The sequence below is a fragment of the Amborella trichopoda genome, chromosome 10 (genome assembly GCF_054954075.1).
Source record: "Amborella trichopoda isolate Santa Cruz 75 chromosome 10, AtrichopodaSantaCruz75HAP2 v2.0, whole genome shotgun sequence".
Classification (NCBI taxonomy): Eukaryota; Viridiplantae; Streptophyta; class Magnoliopsida; order Amborellales; family Amborellaceae; genus Amborella; species Amborella trichopoda.
Window position 1 is genome coordinate 32,357,652 of NC_142345.1, and position 22,563 is coordinate 32,380,214.

The 22,563-nt window shown below is 35.8% G+C and overlaps 1 protein-coding gene across 4 annotated transcripts in view; it reads right to left on the reverse strand.

The window, feature by feature from the left end:
* Positions 1 to 869: 869 nt before the first annotated feature.
* EMB1030 (Alanyl-tRNA synthetase, class IIc) overlaps positions 870 to 22,563 on the reverse strand; it is a 77,243-nt gene continuing 55,549 nt past the window's right edge. For all 4 annotated transcript variants that reach the window (XM_088848761.1, XM_011629653.3, XM_088848762.1 and 1 more), the window contains 3 exons: positions 21,646 to 21,855; positions 1,773 to 1,927; positions 870 to 1,595 (listed from right to left, as the gene is read on the reverse strand). In XM_088848761.1, the coding sequence (XP_088704887.1) occupies positions 1,259 to 1,595; positions 1,773 to 1,927; positions 21,646 to 21,855 (702 nt within the window). In that variant the 3' untranslated portion in view covers positions 870 to 1,258. The remainder of the gene's footprint in view (positions 1,596 to 1,772; positions 1,928 to 21,645; positions 21,856 to 22,563) is intronic.

The following is a 22,563-nucleotide window of genomic DNA, read 5'->3' on the forward strand; positions in this document are numbered from 1 at the left end:
AACGATCGTGGCAGGATCAAACTTGTTGGGTTCATGTTCCCACGTCTAAAAGGGTTCTTAAATCTAAATACAAAATTCATGTGACCATGAGTTGGAATAGTTGAAAAAAAAGAGAACTATTGAATTGCCTAAAAGTAATACACATTTTAATAAATTTCCATTAAAGAAAGAGGAAACGTAAATTAGAAAAACTCCAGGTCATCTCATGTAAAATGTCCCTGAGATTTTAATCCAAAATCCATCTTACAAGAGTTCTTTTAAGGAGATCACATTTGAATGGGTACGTTCCGAATCCTTGATGTATTGAAAAAGATTGTGGATTTAAATGTCTTCTTTTGTAAAATTTGTAGTTTATTTGACAAAAATTCATTTTGATGGCAGTAGTCAAGCGGCTTGAGTAGGAGTTCACAGTGACAAATGAGAAATAGATACTCCCACCTTGCACAAGAAATGGGGATGAGAATTGAGCCATATTGGAGGTGTTTGAGCTTCTGGGCTTGTGATTGTGGAAGGGGACTCCAATAACGCTATTAAATGGGTAAGAAGAGAGCATAGTTTAGGTATTCTTAACCCATCGCTTTGGGATTTACAAGTTACTTTAGCCATGTGTATGGAGCGAAGAACGCAATTGCAGAATGAAGATCTAAGGGGGAAACCTCCAAAGAGATTTTGGTCCTTATGAGATTCTGATTTTTAAAATGCACAGTAAAAAACTTTGGTTATTATAAGATTGTGAATTTTGAAAAGCACAGTCATGTTTGTATAGCCAAAACATACATATACATTATCTCGATAGGTCATGAGACATTAATGTACATCTTTTGGAGGTAGAGAGAGAGAGAGAGAGAGAGAGAGAGAGGTGTTAAGGATTTTCAAAGGATAACTTGAGCAATTGAATAAAAACATCTAAAAAGTACAAATATTGTGCATTGGTCCTGATGAAGCCAATGGAAGTTGACCAGCAAGCACATGATTTTTGTAAATATCCCAAATTACTCTGTACAATTGACGTGGTGATCCCCCAAATAATCTCCTGTTGAAAGCGACAATAGTCATTTTTATATACAAGTCCGCAGAAACCTTAGTTACATAAATACATGTGTTTCTGCACTAATTAATGCCAACCATCTTGTTTTCTAGGAGCTTTGGCACATGCCACAACGCTCCCTAAAGGCTCAATAATTTATCGATGGAACAGATAGATTTTGATGAACTTCAAGTACATTTTGATAGCTTCACTAAGTTCAGATTTTGCTTTTCAGCTTGCGTTTGTAGATAAAGCTTCAATAAGTTCAGTTCTTGCTTTCTCCAAAGCTTCTTTTAAGTTCTCGGGCTTCCTTCCTCCAGCCTGTGCAAAAGAAGGTGAGCCCCCTCCTCCTCCACCACACATTTTTGCAATGTTTCCAATAAACTTACCCGCTTCAATCCCGCGACTCACTACTTGAGGACTGAAAGCTGCAACCAAGCTCACCTTCCCTTCCCCTGCAAATGATCCCAATACAATTGCAGCTGGGTCCCTCAATGTATTAATGAGATACTCCGCAGCAGTTTTTAGGGAATCATTATCGAGATCATCCACATATTCGACGAGAAGTCTGGAAGCCAAAAGAGCTCAAACTTTCAGGTAAGTTGAATCATATGTGTGTGTGCGTGTGGATGGCTGGGTGTGTTTGCGTGTGTAAACACGAGAGAGAGAGAGAGAGAGAGAGAGAGTGCAGTGATCAACAATAGAACAGGCATCACTTGATGGTATATTTTGATCATATTTTAACCTGATTTTTGAACTTCCTATGGAGGACACTCTACTTGCAATTGCAGAAGCCTTGTATGTTGCAATCTGTGCATGAAGTGTTGAAACTTCTCCTCTTGCTGCTCTCAGCTCTTCCATGAGGCTTTGCACCCTTTTTGGTACATCTTCGGCTTTAACCTTTTCGGCACAAAAAGTGGCACCCAAATTCAGACATTTTGGCCCCAAGTCATCATGGCCAGATATGATTTAACAGGCATGGGATGCAAAATACTAAGAAAAACATGGAGATGGTATACAAAAAAACAAATGTCGAGAAATAAAGGACCAAATAGTGAACTATTTCACAAGTGCTAAGAATATCGTTAGGTCGCAACTTTAACCGAACTTTTCCTTCTTACTCTAGAACAGTAACAGATACAATTGAATTTCCAACAGCAACTGTAGCAGTAGCAGATACAAGTGAATTCCAACAACAATTCTGGCACTAGCAGATAATAGTGAATTTTCAATTGTGATTATGGCCGGCCTAAGTTCAGCCAGGAAACATAACAATTACACTACTCTTTGAATCTAACATTGAAACAGAAACTCTGCAATAAAGACAGTTGAAGCATAGCATACACAGGACTATCAGAAAAGAGAAAACAACATGCCACCAGAAATGGAAGATTTTTTCATGTTCAAAGTGAAGAAAAGGCCACAAAGAAGCAGAGTTTGTTGTATTACTTTCTGCAAAGAGAGACGTTAAAAAGCATCACTCTTGACATCAATGAATTGGTAGAAGGCAAGTGCACAAGTTCCTTGTTCTATCATAGGGTTTTTCTGTTTAACGAATGCATCGATGTATTAGTTGATAGTGGATACAAAGACTAGAGCAAATTTCCAAGCCGAAAAACAAGGCAAAATAGACACCTTTAACAAGCCACTTACTAAAAACCAAGCTAAGTGAATAAGTTGCAATCCTTTAAATAACAATTACAACCATTTCTAGCTTTTGTATAACCACTGTAAATAAACTCAAATACCAACCCCTTATAGGGCAATTACATATAAAGCAAGATTAGCTTATGAATTACACTTTCATAGCGCAAATTATATAAACTATGTCCCAAAGCTTAAATACATTATGCAACTAATCTAAACAAAATTCCAAGGAATAAAATCAACTAAACAGGGAATTAGAATGCTAAATTAAAATAGGGAAGCCATGTTTCGAACCCCGTGTGCCGAGGCCACGCAATCGGGCCCTATGAGGACTTAATATTGTCCCTTCGGATTGTACAAAAGTAGTTCAATCTCACAAGAGTGTCTAATCCAAATGGGAAGCAATTACACACATTCAAATAACTTCTTAAGATCTCAACATACTGGAATTATCATTCAAAACAGAATGCAAAAGGTTTGAATCGAATCGGATAAAGAACAAGACAGTTGTGACCAAACTACACACGGTGGTCCCTTGAACCACCAAAACAGTCTTGTATGGAAAGATTATGAACTCCCATATGTAAAAACATGATGAAAAAGTTCTGGAAATTGAGTGACACTCTGAGACTAAATTATTTGATGAATTTGAAGCAAAGTAATAAATGGATACTATGCATGATCATGGATTCTCACGGATATAGGCTATAACACATGTAGGACCACACTATGAATAAGCATGATGAAAAAGATGATCAAATGGGGATTCTAAAATCAATGAAACTTTTCTAAATTTAAAACTCCAGCAACTATAGATGCCAAGAATGCGATCTTATGAGAAAAAAAATTCAATGGAGTTTACTTCGATAAATGCACACTATGGACTTAAGCATAAGAAAGGAGGACCACCATCAAGATCACCATTAATGGAACTCTAAAAGCTCTCTCTCTTCAATTTTCTCTCACAAAACCCTAGAAGAAAAGAAGTAACAATTTTCCAAAATGGTTCAAGAGTTGAGATAGTTAGGGTTTGAGATCTCATGATGTGCTTTTATAACATGGGTGTAACCTTGGACTCAATCAACACCCATGATGCACTAATCCAAAGGCACATGAGAGGCAAATGTACCTAGCCACCCATCCCCATCAAACCACTAGGATGAAGGGATGTGATTTCATACCATTATCACTAACCCTAACCCTAAGTTATGCCACTTTACCATTTTGTCGTTGACCTATGTTTTTGTTCCAATTGTATCCAATATGGCCTTACAAAAATACCCTTAGTTTTTTTAATAATGTATTACAGTAAATAACCACAAAGGCTAAAAGGCAAAGAAGTAATTGACAAAGCTCACACATGTGGAGATATTCTACTTTATCAAAGCCAATCACTTTGTAGATCTAAAATTTCAAAACAATAAATTTAAAGATAATGTCCCCTTCACACATGTTTGTGACGATATTTTTTAACTCAAATTTGAAAATGCATTTTTTCTTTAATATCAAATAAATAAATTAATTAAACTTCACACATGCCATGCATGACTCATGTGTGAGTTAATTAAGACATGTGATAAAAGGGGCCTCAATTTATAACATTATATAACAAAATATCACAATATATAACAAGATGCCATAACACAACCCCTTATAAAACAAGCAACCAAATGCCAATCTAGTCCCCCCCTAAGGATCAGCGCCCAACTAAGCGGTGATCGTTGAGTGAGGCGTGGGGTGCTACATGGCAGACCTATGGCCACTCGGACGCCACATGACACTACTAGATCAAGATTAAACTGGAATTTGAGTCAAACGATTTGAAAACCCTCATTTTTTTAGCAAATAAAATTTCGAAAAATTCTCTAAAATTCGCAATAAATATTTAAAGTATTTTTAAGCAATTATTAGATGTTTCTCATCATTAGAAAATCAGACAAAAGGTATAGTGAGATCTCAGGCTCATAACTATAGGCATCGGAGTACTCCATTGGCTAGTCCCGAATGATGTTCCGCCGAGTCTCAGATCGACCCAATAGACCTATGTTCCACAGTCTAAAGCAGGGACACATAATTGGCCATATCAAAGCCGTTGAGCCAAAACTTCCGATCATTCGGCTCTCAGTGGATTACAAGTAGCATTTGTATCACCCCAAAAATTACACATACCCTCTCTTCACCCCAATAGTCAATTTTCAAAAAAATAAAATTCAATTTGCATCATAGATATGGTTAAAATGAGTCCCCTCCAACATTGAATCTAGACCATTCATTTTATGAATTTCAAGATCTAGGCCTTTATGAGCTCAAACCATTTTTTTTCTTTTTCAACATTTTTTATCTAATGATAACAAAGCTATCCAAAAATTTTGAAAAGAGAAAAATCCTTCCAAGGCCTAGATCGAAGCACCTTAACAAAATGGATGACTTATGTTGATTGGGCTAAAATAACACTTTCTAGGGTGCATTTTCAAATTTTGTGTTTTTTGTGATTATTCAATGGAATGAAAAGAGTGTACATTTAGAAATTGGGATCAAACAAATAGCACTAATATGGTTTTTGAAGGTTGATGTATTATATTACTATACAACTGTTGCATGGAATCCTTCCCCAAATTTAATTTTCATCAAAAATAAAATTTCTAAATTAGAAATAAAAACAATTAAAAAATAATTGGTACCATAGGGTTAGGAATAAAACTAGAAGGCACTGACTAGTTTTTTTAGTCCTTAGACTATCTTCCCAAACAACCCAACAAAGCCTATGAGCCACAGTCTTATTTCGCATGGGGTTTATGCTTGATCCATCAAAGTTGGCTAATAAATAGGAATGCAGAAGTAGTATCTAGTATGTGGATTACATGTTCCACCCTAAGGAGAAGTCATGTTCCAATGGACATGTGCACATATACCATTACGATCTATGGGGGTCCTCTCTTCAACACATGTACATATTGACCCTGTTGGGTTGCTTTCAATATATCTAGATATCATATGTTCATGCCATGAAGTTGTTATGTCGAGGATTTGGCCCTTGTTCTTACAAGCATCGAAGCTATGCAGGAGTACGTCTTCCTCCTAGCTAACCGCCACTAAGCATCTCTCCGATTTCAACGAGGGCTAATCTTGAAATCCTCAGTGTATTAAGCCACATGCCCCTCACGCCTAGGGCTAAAGGCTTTTGTTACTGCTTATTCAAGCATGGATCACACAACCTGGATGAGTCAATCTAGAACTATGAATCATACCTCACTGGTCCTATCTGGCCCACACTCCCAGTGGAGTGTAATCTCACCATAATATTAGTTATTATGTGTTCTCAAGGCATTTAAAGGCTACATACTAACATATGATAGAAAAGCTTGGTGTGGAGAGAAAGAGGAAGAGAGTGTGTGAAATCCCTCTTGAGATCTTACTTGGGGGTGCATGCCACTCTGAATAAGTATATATATTTGTGTTGTATAATTATACCCTTAACTATGATGATTTTGACATCATGGTAAAAAACAAAATATAAAATGACTAAATTATGCATTATATATTACGCACATATTCTGAACACGCCCCCTCAAATTGTACATCATGCTTGAACATGTATGATTTTGTCCATCAGAGAATGATGCCTTTCACTTGAGTCATGTGGTGAAGATAGCAACTGTCTGATTCTTGGTCCCAATTTCCTAAGGTCATCATCATCATCATCATAGCTTTTTCCCAATTAATTGGGGTCGGCTACACGAATCCCGGTCTGCCATTTTGCTCAATTAAAGGCCATACACTCAGTGAGGCCATAAGTTCCCATATCTTTTCAGACTTTTCTAATCACGTCCTTTTGGGTCTACCCCTTGTCCTTTTCAGTCCTTCCACTTGAACTAAATCGCACCTTCTTATAGGTGTTGTGCATGGTCGACGCACACTGGCCAGCCCACCTAAGTCTACTCTCTCTCATCTTATCGATTATTGGGGTCACACCAAAATTCTCTCGAATGGATTCATTTCGAATTATATTCTTTCTTGTCTTGCCACTCATCCATCTCAACATCCTTATTTATGCTACATTCATTCTATAAGTATGTTTTTTTGTCTGCCCAACATTCCACCCCATAGAGCAAAGCTGGTCCTACAATTGTCCTAAATATCTTGCCCTTCAGCTTCATTGATAAGGGCGATCACATAAATTCCAATTGCACATCTCCACTTTGCCTACTCAGCTCTAATTTTGTGCGCGATATCTTTAGCAATCTCTTCATTTTTCTGGATTATCGACCCAAGATATCGAAAGTGCGACATTTCTTGTGCTTCCTGGCTGTCAATCTTAACTACTTCCTCATATCTACTCTTATTATTACTAAACTTGCTTTCCATGTACTCTGTCTTAGTCCAGCTAATTCTAAAACCTTTGGATTCTACAGCATCCTTCCAAAGTTCTAACTTTGTGTTGACGTCGTTTCGTGTTTCATCGATCAAAACTATGTCATCTGCAAACATGCACCACCGTATCTCATCCTATAAGAGCCTAGTTAAGTCGTTCATAACTACAACAAAGAGTTACGGGCTCAATGCTGACCATTGATGTAGACCTATTGTCATTGAAAAGTCACTTGTCTCTCCTCTACTTGTTCGTTCACTAGTTAGTGCTCCATCGTACATATCCCTCACTCAGTCGATATAATGTCTGAAGACTCCTTTCTTATCCAACACCTGCCAAATCAAATCTCGAGGTACTCTTATCATAAGCTCTTTTTAGATCAATAAAGACCATGTGGAGGTCTTTTCCCTTCGTCTTAAACTTCTCAATCAGTTGCCTAAGTAGGAAAATAACTTCGATTGTTGACCTTCTTGGCATAAAAACAAATTGGTTTTTAAATACACTCGTTTCATGCCTTAGTCATTGCTCGATCACTCTCTTCTAAAGCTTCGTAGTATAGCTCATAAACTTGATCCCTCGATAGTTCGCACAATTCTGTGTCTCTTTTGTTATTGTAAATAGGTACCATAATACTTTTCTTCCATTTGTCTGGCATTTTCTTTATTCTCAACACCTTGTTGAAAAGCTTCATTAGCCAGTCGATGCCAATCTCCCCCATGTACTTCCAAAACCATCTGGTCTTAAAGTCTTTCTTATCTTCATCCTTTTTAAAGCTTCTTTCACTTCCAACATCCTAATCCTACTAATGTATCTCTGACCTCCGCTCTGATTTGTACCACCAATTCCTTCTACCGCTATATTCCCATTGTGTTCGTCATTTAATAATTTTTGAAAATAAACTCTTCACCTTTCGTTGACCTTGTCATCCTTCACCAAGACCTTTTGATCCTCACTCTTAGTGAATTTAATATGGTTTAGATCCCTATAATTTTTTTCTTTTATTTTTGCTAATTTGAAGACATTTTTTTCATCTTCTCTTATTCCCAGTTTATTACATAGATTATCATATGCCTTAAGTTTAGCTTTACTTACTATTTATTTAGCGTTTTTCTTAGGATTTTTATTATTTTCTAAGTTTTGATTGTTTCTATTACATTGCCAAGTATTATAACATGATTGTTTTTTGCTAATGGCCTTCTGAACCTTATCAACCCACCACCAAGTTTCCTCATCGGAGCATTCTCCTACTTTTACCACTTTCTTGATACAATCAGCCATCTCATTCCATATTACATTCACATAATGCTCAAAGTTCCATTTTCCGTCTTCAACTAATTTATCCCTAAATAATCTATTTTCTCATTTTGTAAATTTCACCACCTAGTTCTTGGACACCCATTACTTTTATCCCTTTTCTTCCATGTCTTTATGCGAATGTCCATAACCACGAGCCTATGTTGAGTAGGCAAACTCTCTCCTGGGATAACCTTGCAGCCTCTACATGATGGTCGATTTACCTTCTTAACTAGGAAAAGGTCTATCTAGCTTGCTTTTATGTGATCCACTTTTATAAGTTATTAAATGTTCATCTCGTTTTTTAAAATAAATGTTTGCTATTGCTAAGTCGTAGACCATAGCAAAATCTAGAAATAGCAAAATCTAGAATAGTCTCACCCATCTCATTTCTTTCCCCAAACCCATATCCCCCATATGTACCCCTTCATATCCTCTACTATCTTTTCCTACATGACCATTTAAGTCCCCTCCTAAAAGGTCCTCTCTCCATTTCGTATGTCTTGGACTATTCCATCTTTGTCCTCCAAAAATTGTCTCTTAATTCTATCATTTAATCCTACTTATGGTGCATAAGCACTAATTACGTTAATTATCTCTTCCCCTAGTACAAGTTTAATTAATAAGAGCCTATCACATATTCTTTTGATATTAATTACTTTATTTTTTAAATCTTTGTCTACTGTTATGCCTACACCATTTCTATTATATCCTTTTCTGTATACCAAAGTTTATACCCATCTATTTCTTTAGCCTTTTCTCTTTTCCATTTAGTTTCCTGTAGACAGACTATGTTTACTCTCTTTCGTCTCATTGTATCCACTAACTCTATACTCTACCTAATGGTTTAAAAAGCAGATCGGTGATCCGGATCGGGCACCTCAAAAACCAATCCGGATCGGGAATCGGGTGAATCAGTCAGAATAAAGCTTCAAAAAAATCCGAAAAAATTATTAAAATTCATTATAAATATTATTTTTTAGAAATTCAATAAGAAATGAGGGTACTCCATTAAGAATTTTCATGTTTTTGCATGAATATGCAAATATTGATATTTTCTTTCCCTGCATGAACTACTATTCAGCATTTAATTTACATCACACAAAAGGATAAACATAGAATTATCATGGAATAAGTATATCAACATACATGGACTATAATAAAGCATACAATTAGTAACATATGATCTAAAAATAAAATGACAGATGACGTTGTTGTTCTTCTTGGTCACGCTGGTGCCATTGATTGAATTCGTCTGACAATTCACTGATTCGATCTAAAAACGAATCATCGATATTAGCAGGCATCTGACTATACCCAAATCCCTGAGTGTTAGTGTTTTGTTGTGTTCCCAATCCAAAATCCTCGATGCTTGTCCATCCTTCATGCTCACCTACACTGCCATGCTCATCCCTACACTGTTGCTGTTGGGACTCGATATGTGAATAATATGGCTGGGATAGGGTGGCCTCAAAATCATCGTCTCTCTCATTTTCTCTTAGACCCCCTTCTTACTCTCCCTCATTAAGTGCAATATCACCGACATCTCCGACAAATTGTGGATACGTTGGCTGACTGCTTCCTCTTTCATGCTGCTCATCACCTTCTTCAAGATCTTCCTCACCGATAGCCTCAAGGAACGCTCTCTTGTGCAACACTGGCTCCTCCTCTTCTAAACCCATTGGTCTGCTGTGTCTGTGACAAATATTGTGTCGAAATCTATCGGCCCATAGTCTTCAAGCTTCCTTCTTATTTATCGCTCTCGGAGGTTTAAATTATAATGAACGTACACTAGTTTATGAAGTTTCTCAGAAGCAAGTCGATTCCTCCTAGTAGTGTGCAACCACTGGAATGTACTCCAGTTGCGATCACAGCTAGTAGCAGAACATGTCTGAGAGAGCACCTTGATTGTTATCCTCTTTAGGTGAGGTGCATCAGTACCATATATCTCCCACCATTCTGCTGGATTAAAATGCAAAAAGCATTGTAAGGGTAAGAACAATTCATAAGATTAAATATATGAGTGAACAAAATATTGCGAGGGGGTAACCTGGATTCATCATAGTTTGAGAATTCCTGGCAAGTCTAGTTCCGAAGGATCTTATAGCATCCTTATACATAGCAAGCTAAAACAAATATATGACGTTTTAGTGCATTATTCCTCACAAATATAACAACTCATTGAAGTTCTTACCCAAACATTAAATAATACCTCCTGTATTGTTGCTACTTGGTTTCGATGGCTTCTCTCCAACCTTGCAATAATGTATCTGACCCTTTCCATAAACTTGTGGGGATGTTCAGGTGTCAAATAGAAAAATTTTGGGTTTAAGTAGTAACTTACAAAATATATAGATAGAAAAATGTTATTTACAATTTCATAAAAAAATGATTTAAAATGAAACATTGTAATGATATAAATATATATTTACCAGCATAATGAATTGGATGTCCAAATTTGGTGTTCCACCTCCTTTCTATAATCTCGATCATTTTGCTAGCAAAACTACACTTCTCCCCAATAGCTGATTTCGTCCTCTCAATACCTTCATAAAGGATACCCATGGTAGCTTTCTTGTCAGCATCCACCATTCTTAACACCGTGACCCAAGGGGTAGTGACCTTTACAACATTGGAACATTGAGACCAAAACCGCCTATTTGAGACTATGTTGTCCACTTTTATACCGGTACTGGACTTCGAGAGGCGGTCATTTAACCACTCTTCCCAAGAAAACAATCTCATTAATGCACCTTAAAAAACACATGCACGCGCATTGTTCGTAATAGACTGGACTACATGCTTATCTCCCACCTCCTCCACTATCTGATCATTTAGTCGTACGTAGAAGTTTGCATCCTTCTTCGTCACTGATACTTCTTTGCTAGACAAAAAAGCTGTACCTTTTGGGGAATAGGCCAAGAAGTTTAAAAACTCCTTTTTGCTAACTTTATTCAACCAACCATCACTCATGAGAGTAATGCCTGTCCTTGGCCAATTCTGCTTATATTCTTCAATCCACTTTGTAACTTCCTCCACCTCTTCATCTAATATTGGCCCACAGAGCTCATATGTCGTCGAGGGTTTTACCCAGGGCCCGACTCTCTGGATTGCACTGACCATAGGTGGAAAATATGGGCTATTGGCTGCATCAAAGGGAATCCCTTTATCGTAAAACCATTTACCAACATATCTCCCCAACATGTTTCTTGTACCTTTAACCATGTCTTTTAGGGTCATCTGTTGTGACTTGAGCTTTGAGAGAAATGGGTCTTTACGACCATGACCTGCAATACTGGCACTCTTAGGTAACCTAAAAACAATTTCTTCAACATCTGATTCTCCTTGATACATATTGCTACCAACCCCTCCATACATATTTGAGCTGGGCCCGCCATACATGCTCGAGCTGGGCCTGCCATGCATGTATGAGCTAGGCCCACCATGCATGTCTGAGCTAGACCCACCGGGCATTCCAAACCCACGTTCCCTCTGATATTGTTCATGTAAACTCAATCTTGTGGCCATGTCCAGGTCATTATTATATTGCTCTTCTGTATCATTCCTGCTTGATGGCGTATATAAACTAGCTATCTCCTCATTCATCCTATGTTTGGCAATGTTTTTACCTTTGTTAGCATTAAGAATTGCCGCCATCTGTTTTTTTACATTACTAGTGACACTAGTGCATGCAAAAACATCTCCCTTAACCCCTGCCATGTGTTGCTTGAACCTATGTACCCCACTACTTATCACTCTTTGACAGTAATTACAAATAATTTTGTCTTTTTTGTTGGGATCAAGTCTGACCCCATGTTGCCATGCAGGGTCTTCTGCAGATCTTGACATGATTCAACTGTTTTAAGATGCAAAAAGTTAAAAATTAACCTGACAGTTCAACAAGAAAAATAATCACCATGTGTAGTGATAATATGTTGGGGTAGTTCATGTAGTCATATTTGTTGTTATTTGTTATTGCAAAATACCTCTATTGACAATAATATTTTCGTACATATCAATTACAAACATTCAGGATAATATAATACAAAATGCAAGCTCCAAACATGCTTACAACACAATTATCAAGAAGATACATTTTTTGCATTAAAAAATTAATAATAAAAACAATTCTTCACAGAGCCACCTAACATCAATCATTCCAACTAAAAAATGCATTAACAACAGATTAAAAAAAATACAGTTTTGCATTAAAAATATAATAACATGCATTGTTTTGCATAAATAACCTATCAACATACAATTTTTTCAACAAAAACTATAACAACAAAACTTTTAAATACGGTTTAATACCTCATGATAATTAAAACCTTGTCACGATTTTCACATCTTTTCGGAAATCATCATTTTTCAAAAAATTTGATCATGGAAAAAAAAAAAAAAAGTACAACAAACTCAAACAATAAAAATTAAAAATTGGGTTTAATACATCATGATAATCAAAACCTTATCACGATTTTCACATCTTTTCGGAAAATCATCATTTTTCAAAAAATTCGATCATGGACAAAAAAAAATTTAAAAAAAAAGTACAGCGAATTTTCAAAAAATTCGATCATGGAAAACAAAAACAATTAACAAATTTTCAAAAAATTCGATCATTGATTACAAAAAATAATTTGATCATGGATTACAAAAAAAAATTCGATCATGGATTAAAAAAAGAAAATGACAAATTTTCAAAAAATTCAATTATGGATTACAGAAAATTTGATCATGGATTACAAAAAATTCGATCATGGATAAAATAAAATTCGATCATGGATTACAAAATAAAAAAAAACAAAAAATTTGATCATGGATTACAAAAAAAGAAAAAAACAATTCGATCATAGATTACAAAAAATTCGATCATGGATTACAAAAAACTCTATCATGGGTTACAAAAAAAACGAAAAACAAAAAATTCAATCATGGATTACAAAAAATAAAAACAAACATTTCGATCATGTATTACAAAAAATTCGATCATGGATTACAAAAAAAAAAAAAAAAAAATTCGATCATGGATTACAAAAAATTTGATCATGTATTACAAAAAATTTGATCATGGATTAAAAAAAAAAAAAAAAAAAAAAAAAAAAAAAAAAAAATTGTTTTTTACAGAGCCATCTTGCACAAGGCATTTTAACTCAAAAATCCACCTTTAAGCGAATAAATTACATCCAATTGAGTACAATTTCTGATAAACAACAATATAAGGAATCAAAACCCTAAATTTTGAACACATTATCATCAATAAATCAAATCAAATCGATTAAATTGAGCAAAAAAAAAAAAACAGTTCTTCACAGACAACAGTCATTGAATCTAAAAAATGCAGCTCAAATTGATTAAATCAGATCAAATTGAATACATCTAATTATAAACAACACTATAACGATTAAAAACGCTAGAAATCTAACACATTATTTGTAATATATCATGAACAAAAAATCGAAAGGCGGAAAAAAAAAAAAAAAACAGCAGAAATGTTTTTTCACAGACATCATTGTGTTCATCTAAAAAATCATGCTGTAATTGACCAAATAAAATAAAATTGAATATTTTAAATCATAATAGATACAATAAAGATTAAAAACTCTACAAATTGAACTCATTATCTTCAAAATATGCAGTGAAATCAATCATATGGCGGACAAAAAAAAAAACCCAAACTTTTTACCTGGTTTTGTGAACCCGAGCCTTCAATCTCCAAATAACTCTGTTTTCTCAACGATTATCACAAATTCGTAACAGAAGGTTTTGATGAACAACTTTATGATCAACATGCCTACAAATTTTGACAGATTCATGCCCTATTTGGCATGAAACACAAGGAAAGGCGGAAACCCTAAAAATGCAACTTTCGTGATCCAAAAACACAAAATTTCTCAACCATTTAATCTGTGAAAAACCTGAATAAAGCTGTTTAAAGCCTGCATATTAGATCACATGCCAAAAAAAACAAGAAAATTGATCAAAAAATGACAAATTTTGAAGAATCCCGTGAAGAACATTGTGCAGCCCGTGTTCTTCACGAGACTCGCCGATTTCGTACAGTGACTCGGCAAGTCACTATACAGAATCGCCCGGTTCTCTCTAGAACCAGGCGATTCCCGATTTTTTGAGCGATTCGAGACGTCTATGGCCGATTCCCGAGTCGAACCGAGCGAGTCCGGTTTGACTCGGCGGTTTTTTAAACACTGCTCTTACCTGTAAGAGCTCTTACATTCCATGTGGCTAGACAAATCCTATTCTCCTGGACTAGTTTCTTTACCCGGACGGTGTTGCGGCATGTCGCTTTTGGGGAACGCCCTTACTCGTTTCTCACTGTACCTGGGGTTCGGCACAGCATGTTCGTTCTAGGGAACTCCCTAGCTATCCCTTGCTCATTTATCATTGTACCCGGGTTTCGATACAATGCGTTGCTTATGGGGAACCCCCAGCATAATCAGATACTGTAGGTTCATGATTCATGAGAAGTTTTGACAAAATTTTACGTCAGTTGCCTACCTAACACGGCCCAACCCGTTTACCCGGGCATGTGATGACTATTGACCATACGGTCATTATTTGCAGAAGACAAGCATTTCTAAATTGTTATTTTGACTTCATTATTATAAAGACAAAATAGGATTATGTCTATGCCATGGTTTTACTTTTAATTGTATATGTTGTATTTACCAGTTATATTTTAAATTTAAAATAAAGGTCATCCAGGATGGCACAAGTAAAATAATGAAACCCTACAACCACTAGAAGCATTCGAAAGAAGATTTCTACTCCAATTGATGTGGAATCAAGATTTAATCCTCACTGGAATCCAGATTTGTTGTATTTGGGCACGTCTACTTATAATTAATAGGTTCAAGTTTCTAAAGATGTGCAGGATCAAGATTTTGAAATTAAGGAATCAAGTTTCTTTAGTTCCAATAAATGGATTCTAAAAATGTGTTGAATCCAGTGTATAAAAAAGCGTTAGGCGGGTCCAGGCCGCCCAGCATCTAGACGGGCGCCCAGAACCAAGGCGACTGCCAATTGAAATTTGTAAAAAAGTAAAAACCATACCAAATTATTACCAATATAGTACTATATTCCAAGTTGAAAAAAAGGAAGATAGACGTTGAGAAGAGAATTTTGATAATCCATATTGTTAAAACAATAAACTGTAAAACCATACAAGTGTAGGTAGGATATAAAAGTCAACACTCAACACAACAGAAATTTAGAAAATATTGTATAACAAAAGTCAACACTCATGACTCAACACAACAATCAACAGATTCAACACAACAGTCATCAGAGTCATGACTCAACACAACAGTCATCAGAGTCATCTCCCTCTTCAATATAATGTTCGTCCTCCTTTGTTTCTTCTAAATTTGCCTCTTCCTCCTCTTCTTCTACCTTCCTCTTACTAGTCTGTGCAGATGAGGCCCTAGGAGTCTTGGCTGCTCTATCTTTTTTTTGTGCTTCTTTGAACTTAAATATTGTATAATTTCCTCCTTGGTAGCCTCAGAAACATTTTTACAAGGGGCAACATCCTCCTTAATATTGGCAAGGTATTTTTTAAACTGGTAAATGCCCCCATTAGTATCCTTTCCACAATAATTACATTTAATACGATTTTTATCACTTGGATTCGGGTTATAACCATACTTCCAACCCGGATCACCAGTCTGTCTAGAACATAGAAAAGATACTTCCATAGAACAAGGCTTATTTTCATATTTTTCTGGTTCTTCAAAATTCATAAGATTGTCTAATCTCATCCCAAACTGCTTCAAGAACCTCTGTACAAGAAGCAACATTACTTCTAACACCAGCAAGGTGTTTTTTGAATTGGCTAATACCCCCATTAGTATCTTTTTCACAAAAATTACACCTTTTGCAAGTTTTATCATTTGATTTTGGGTTGTACCCATACTTCCAACCCGGATCACTTTTTCTAAGAGTAGCAGAAATAGATCTATGACGAGGATTTTGTTCTTGTTTTTGTTTTACATAGCTTATAAATTGCTTAATCTCCTCTCTGATAGCTTCAGGAACATTTTTACAAGGGCCAACATCCCCTTTAATACCGACAAGATGTTTCTTAAACCGGTTTATGCCTCCTTTTGTATCTTTCCCATAAAAATTGCATCGAACGCAATTTTTCTCATTTGGATTCGGATTGTATCCACATTTCCAACCCGGATCTCCACTCTGACTAACTCCTAAAGAAGACATCTCAAAATAAAACAAGCAATCTAAAAGTTGTAGTTACTTAGGTTGCTCAAACTCCAAGCTTTGAGAAACACTTCGATGATTCAATCCAATGAAATGTAGTTTTTGGGAGTTTTCTTTCTCTCTAAAAGGGTTTCTTGGGGGTTTAGGTTTCAAATTAACCTAAAACCCATATTTCTAAACTTTTATATCTTGAAAAAAACAGAAAAAAAAAAATATATATTTTTCCACCTCTAGGCGGGGCGTAGGCACTGGGCGGCTGCCCAACGTTGGGCGCTAGGCGGCGCCTAGGCGGGTTCCGTACCGCTTAGGCAATTGCTCAGGGACCACCGCCCAGTTTGGCCGCCTAGGCGAGTTCCGTACCGCTTAGGCGGTCGCCCAGGGACCACCGCCTAGGCTTGGGCGATGCGCCCAAGCCTTCTGGACCGCCTAGGCGCTCCGCTTTTTGAACAATTGTTGAATCGAAATTTCGAAATTAAGGAATTGAGTTTCCTGGGTTCCAAATAATGGTTTCTAAAGATGTATTGAATCAAGATTCTGAAAATAAGGAATCGAGTTTCGCTGATTGCAAAAAACGGTTTCCATAAAGATTCCTTAACGAAAACGCGGAATCGGGTTTCGGAACCAAAAACGAGAGGTCGATGGAGACATTCCGATAACTATGGGTTGCATTATATTACTATACAACCGTTGCATGAAATCATTCCCCATTAAACTTTTTTTATCAAGATATATTTATTTTTATAAATTTCTATTCAAAAATAAAAAAAATTTCAGCAAATCAAAAGTAAAAATAACTTGTCTTATAAAAATTTGAAAGGTCTTACTCATTTGGAGTAGGTACAACCAAGGGCCAACACGTGGAGGGTCCTCTTTGGAAGCATGACAGGGCCTACACTCTTCACCCCATCCTCCTATCCCACACATGAGCCTTCCAGAAATTTGTATTTGATTGAAATAAATTTTAGTAAGTGAGGCAGAGATTTGTATTCTAGAAGATTTTATTTGATTGAGATGATTTTTAGTCAGTGAGGTAGAGATTTTTTCTCTAGCAGATTAATAAAATATTTAAGGGAGTTTTTGGAAAGTTAAGAAAGAGAATATTTCCTTTCTAGAGATTTTAGGAAGTCTCAAAGAATATTTGTTTTCTGTAGGAAATTTTAGAATTAAAAGAGATGGGTTACGAAAACTAAAGGATAAAGGTTTTAAATCCTTCCTCCATCATGATAGTTGTTTTAAGAAATAGGACTTAGATTAAAAGCCTCTCTGCACCTACAACCCAGCGCAAATCTATGGCCTAGATTGCTCCCCCCTAGGATAGCTAAACCCTAGACCTGGCATCACTAATAGGGGTCCTCACTCCACCCTTTAACACATCTTAGGCAAACCTCTCTCCCTCTCTCTTCCTTGACCTCCATGCCACACACTCGCTAAAACAGCCATGCATAACCCTAATCTTTTCTCTCTAGCCCAAGAGTGACCCAAAGGGGCCTTCTAGCTTCGTGATCCATATCTAAATTGTATCCTATGCTCTTTACATATCTTACTTGAGATTTTTGCCATCTTTTGCTTCCCACTCAGAGGATATAACAGCCAAGAATAAGATTGGTGCATCATCAATTCAGGTGATCCAAAGTGCAGTGTATCAAGTCCTTTGAAGATGATTCAATGTATCCTTTGTGGTAATGGCTTCCCCTAGTTCTTGACAATTGTTCTTTACTTTATTTATTATTGCTGTATTTTTCCTGTGCAATAAAATAAAAAGAGAGTGTGTTTCTGGCAATAAGTGTGTATAATTAAAATATACAACAATAATCAAAGGAAAAAGAAGAAAGAAATGAGGAAAGAGGTCTAGAGAGAGAGGAATGACGAGGCTTAGAAGTGTTGTGTTTTATGTGTGTGTGGGGGAGCGAGAGAGAGAGGAGGTCATGATGGGTCTATCTTACCCCCACACACCTCTCTTCCATTGTATATCATCATCAACATTGTCAAAGCCTTTTCCCAACTACTATTCAATATTCGAAAATTCGACCGCCCAACCACCTAGGTGGCTGCCTAAGTGCAAAAAATTTAAAAACGCCTAGGCCCAGTCTGGGCAGGGGCATTATGCGTTTTGCTTCTGGGCGCCTGCCTAGGCGCCGCGCTGTGACAACTTGCAGGCACCGGAAAAAACCTCTTGAGTGACGGTAAAAAATGCAATTTTTTCTCCTTAATGAGGGAGAAAAGTATTTAAGGGGGTATTCTAAACCCCCAATAGAAAATCCATGGCCTTTAGGATGAGAAAAACCCCTCAAAAACCATTCTATCGTGATTTATAAAAAGATCGATAAATTTTTTATTTTTTCAATTTCTTCCCAAAACGAAGGCAATATAATAGTTCGTGGGTGCATTTGGAGCTTCTAGTAGTTGATTTTGTAAACTTTTGGTGACTCAATAGACGAGGTTTGCACCGACATCGATTTAATTTTGATATTTTTAAAATATTATCATAGTTGAAAAAAGGTTTTGATTTTATTTCGCTATAACATATTATGTTATCAATCATATGTTTTTTCTCTTACTTTTTTTTCTTCTTATATGATATATTTACATGTTTGTAGTTAAAAGATTGATTTTTTTGGTGATTTATTGATTTGTTTCTCACTTGGACGATATTTGCGGTGGGGGAGGGGGGCGTTTGATTTTGGTGAGGGCACCCAGTCCAGGCGGCCAGGCACCCAAACCACCTAGGCACTCGAATCCTTTTTTTTAACATTGCTACCTCTCTTTCATTCTATATATTATCATTAAATTTACTAATGTGCAAAAGTGCTCTTAAGGAAAAATTGCCCTTAAATAACAAAAAAGACAAATAAGTCCTTTGGAACTTATAAATACAATAGAAACAACTATAAACTTTAATATTCACAACATGTAACCTTATTTCGGCATTGCTTTTGATATTCATTTCATTGAGAAACATTGTAAATACTAAATAGCACATGTAAATGGACTTGTCAGTGTATATCGTGAAAATTTTAAAAATACTACACTGTGCAAGATATATATCGGTACCTTTTAGTACATGACTAAGGCTATGGTGTAACACATGCAACTTGTTCTATCAATGAGTCAAATGTCTAACCGATTAGGAAAAACATTAGAGCACACATCCTAATATACTACGAAACAAAAAAGCTCAAGACCACATCCAATTGAAAGGATCTTCTCGACATACTTATGCATTCAAATTGAACCAAATGGAACTTTAACTTTTCAGATGGGATAGTAACTATCTCGTATTCCAATTAGTCATGAATAGTTAATCTTTTCGTCATTTACGTCCAAAATTTCAACTTTGTGGATGCCATTGCCACCATCCAATAACAGTTGTGTCTCCAGAGGAGCAACACCTTGAATTTAAATATAGTCACAAATCCAAGATATTCTAAGAACTCTCCCAGTTACGGAATGTGATCCCGCTCCAAGAGAAGGATCGTGGTCCAGACGTGATGCGAGATTAGGGGAGCATGACCCCAAGCCACTAAGCATTGTTCAATAGTTTAACACACTCATATTCCTTATAATTTTAAGGGAAAAGAAACAATATAAGCATATCAATTAAAAACAAGAAACATTATATAGAACACCATAAAAAAGAAAGCAATAATTGCATATCAATTAAAAAGGAAAACAATAACTATTCAAATCCTTGTTTCGTAATTTTTCAAATGAATAGAGATTATTAAATCTGGATCAATCATAAAGAGAATGTTTTAAATCAAATGCTCCCAAAATTGCATTTAATGTAGGAAGCAATGGGTCTAACATTTGTCATGAATGGTTTTGAGATTTTGACCCATCTTTTTAAAATGCATACAAGGAGAATGATCCCTATCAATGGTCTCTCTCTATGTTTTTTTTTCTCTGTATTCTATAGTATTTGCTCAATCTACCTTATGCTTTATTTTTCTCTTTTAATTTGAAATGAAGGGGGAAATGTGAAGAATATGGTTGAACCTGTAAATGATTTGACCGAAATAATATTCTTCGTTCCCATTTCCAATGTAAGATCAAATAAGTATCTTTAGTATTTTTTTCATAATAAATATCTTTTGTATATTACAATGATATACATATGAGAAAAACTCAAGTAAATAAATATGACTAATTACTTCAAATTATATCTGAATAAATTGATTGTAGAAGCTCCTGGATGAGTATGTCCAGGATTCATTGATTCATTCTCGTCTTGATCCTTATGGGCCTATGGAATTTTCAGGTCTCTACAAAAAAAAATAAACAATAGGGCTCATACTTCTCAAACATCAGACGGTGCTGAATGAAGTGGAAAGAGAGAAGAGAAAAAGGGAGGGGGGGGTGTCCTTAGGTTTGTTTTTGTGAAAGGGATGCTCTTCTCATGTTATTGTGGAAAAACCGAATTCCTCTATTTAATATTGATTCATCCACACTTCCATTCCTTGTAGAGGAAGGTTAACTCCTTGCTGGCTGATAACGTCCCGGTAACGTCCAAATAAATATCTTTAGTATTTTTTTAGTAATAAATATCTCTAGTAAATTAAAATGATTTACATATGAGAAAAACTCAAGTAAATAAATATGATTTATAGCTTCAAATTTTATCTGAATAAATTGAACGTAAATATAACTAAAGATATTCTTTATTAATTTTTTTCTAAATATTTTTCAAAAAGTTTGCAATTAATCATTTATTCTTAGAACTTCTCCATATCTGTATATTTATTTTATGTGGTCCCTTTTGATGCTCCCAATCTACAAAACTCCTCCTAGAAACAATCTTCCACTCCTACCTCTGCACCTACTTCGACAATTAATCATTTATTTTGTATATTTATCTTATTTGGTCCCTTTTGATGCTCCCAATCGATAAAAATCCTCCTCGAAACAATCTTCCACTCCTACCACTGCACCTACTTTGACCAAATAATTTTAGTCTTTCGGGTCCATAATAGTGAAGTAAGCTATGTTTAGTATGGAAGGAAAACCATAGATGGTTTTCTTACAGAAAGTGCATCAAATACTATAGAGAAAACATAAATTAACCTGGTCAATGAAGACATACCTTGAGAATGGTGCAAAGATTCCTCATAAGATTATCCCTGACATTGACATAATCAATAAAAGCTTCACCAGCAACTGCTTCAATTCGCCTGATTCCAGATGCGATTCCTTGTTCTGCTATTACTTTGAAACCACGTATCTCAGAAGTATTGCTAACATGAGTGCCACCACATAGTTCCATCGAAATACCAGGAACCGCCACAACTCGTACCTAAATTAAGATACTACACTTAGAAAAAAAAATACAAAATACAAGCATATAATAGCACAAGAACACAATCAATAAGAGTACATTTTCGAGATTGAAAGAATAGTGGTAGAAAATAATCCATCAAAACGCAATAAAAAATAAAGTACTTCATATAATATAATATCACAAGCAGGCCTATACTTGCTCCTAAATGAAAGTTATAATGAAAAAAACTCCTTGCTATTTTCTTTGTTTGACATTTAAAAAAGAAAAAGTTGTCTTAAAGGTAATCCATCATTTAATATCCCTAACCAATTGACATTTAAGCATCCTAAAACAGTGTGGCTCCCCTTTTGTGACAAGGAGATGATGAATGATTACTGACCTATATTACCTTCTCATTGTCCTAAAATGTGGGTGCGTGTTGCACAAATCAATCAGGGGCCCTTGATTTCTTGATAAGGAATCACAACTTCCATAATTTGTCTACACTCAGTAACCTGTATCTCTATAGCTATGTAAAGCAAATCCCACAAAAGAAGGATTCAATGTCACTCTTTATTTCTAGATCTCCATGTAAAACAACTCCCACACAAAAGGGATACAATACATCACGGTAATGTAAAATCCAAATTAATCTCCACTAAAATGTTAAATCCAAGAATCCAAGATTCCCATAAGATAAGTATCTGCCATCTCTCTCTCTCTCTCTCTCTCTCTCTATCTCTC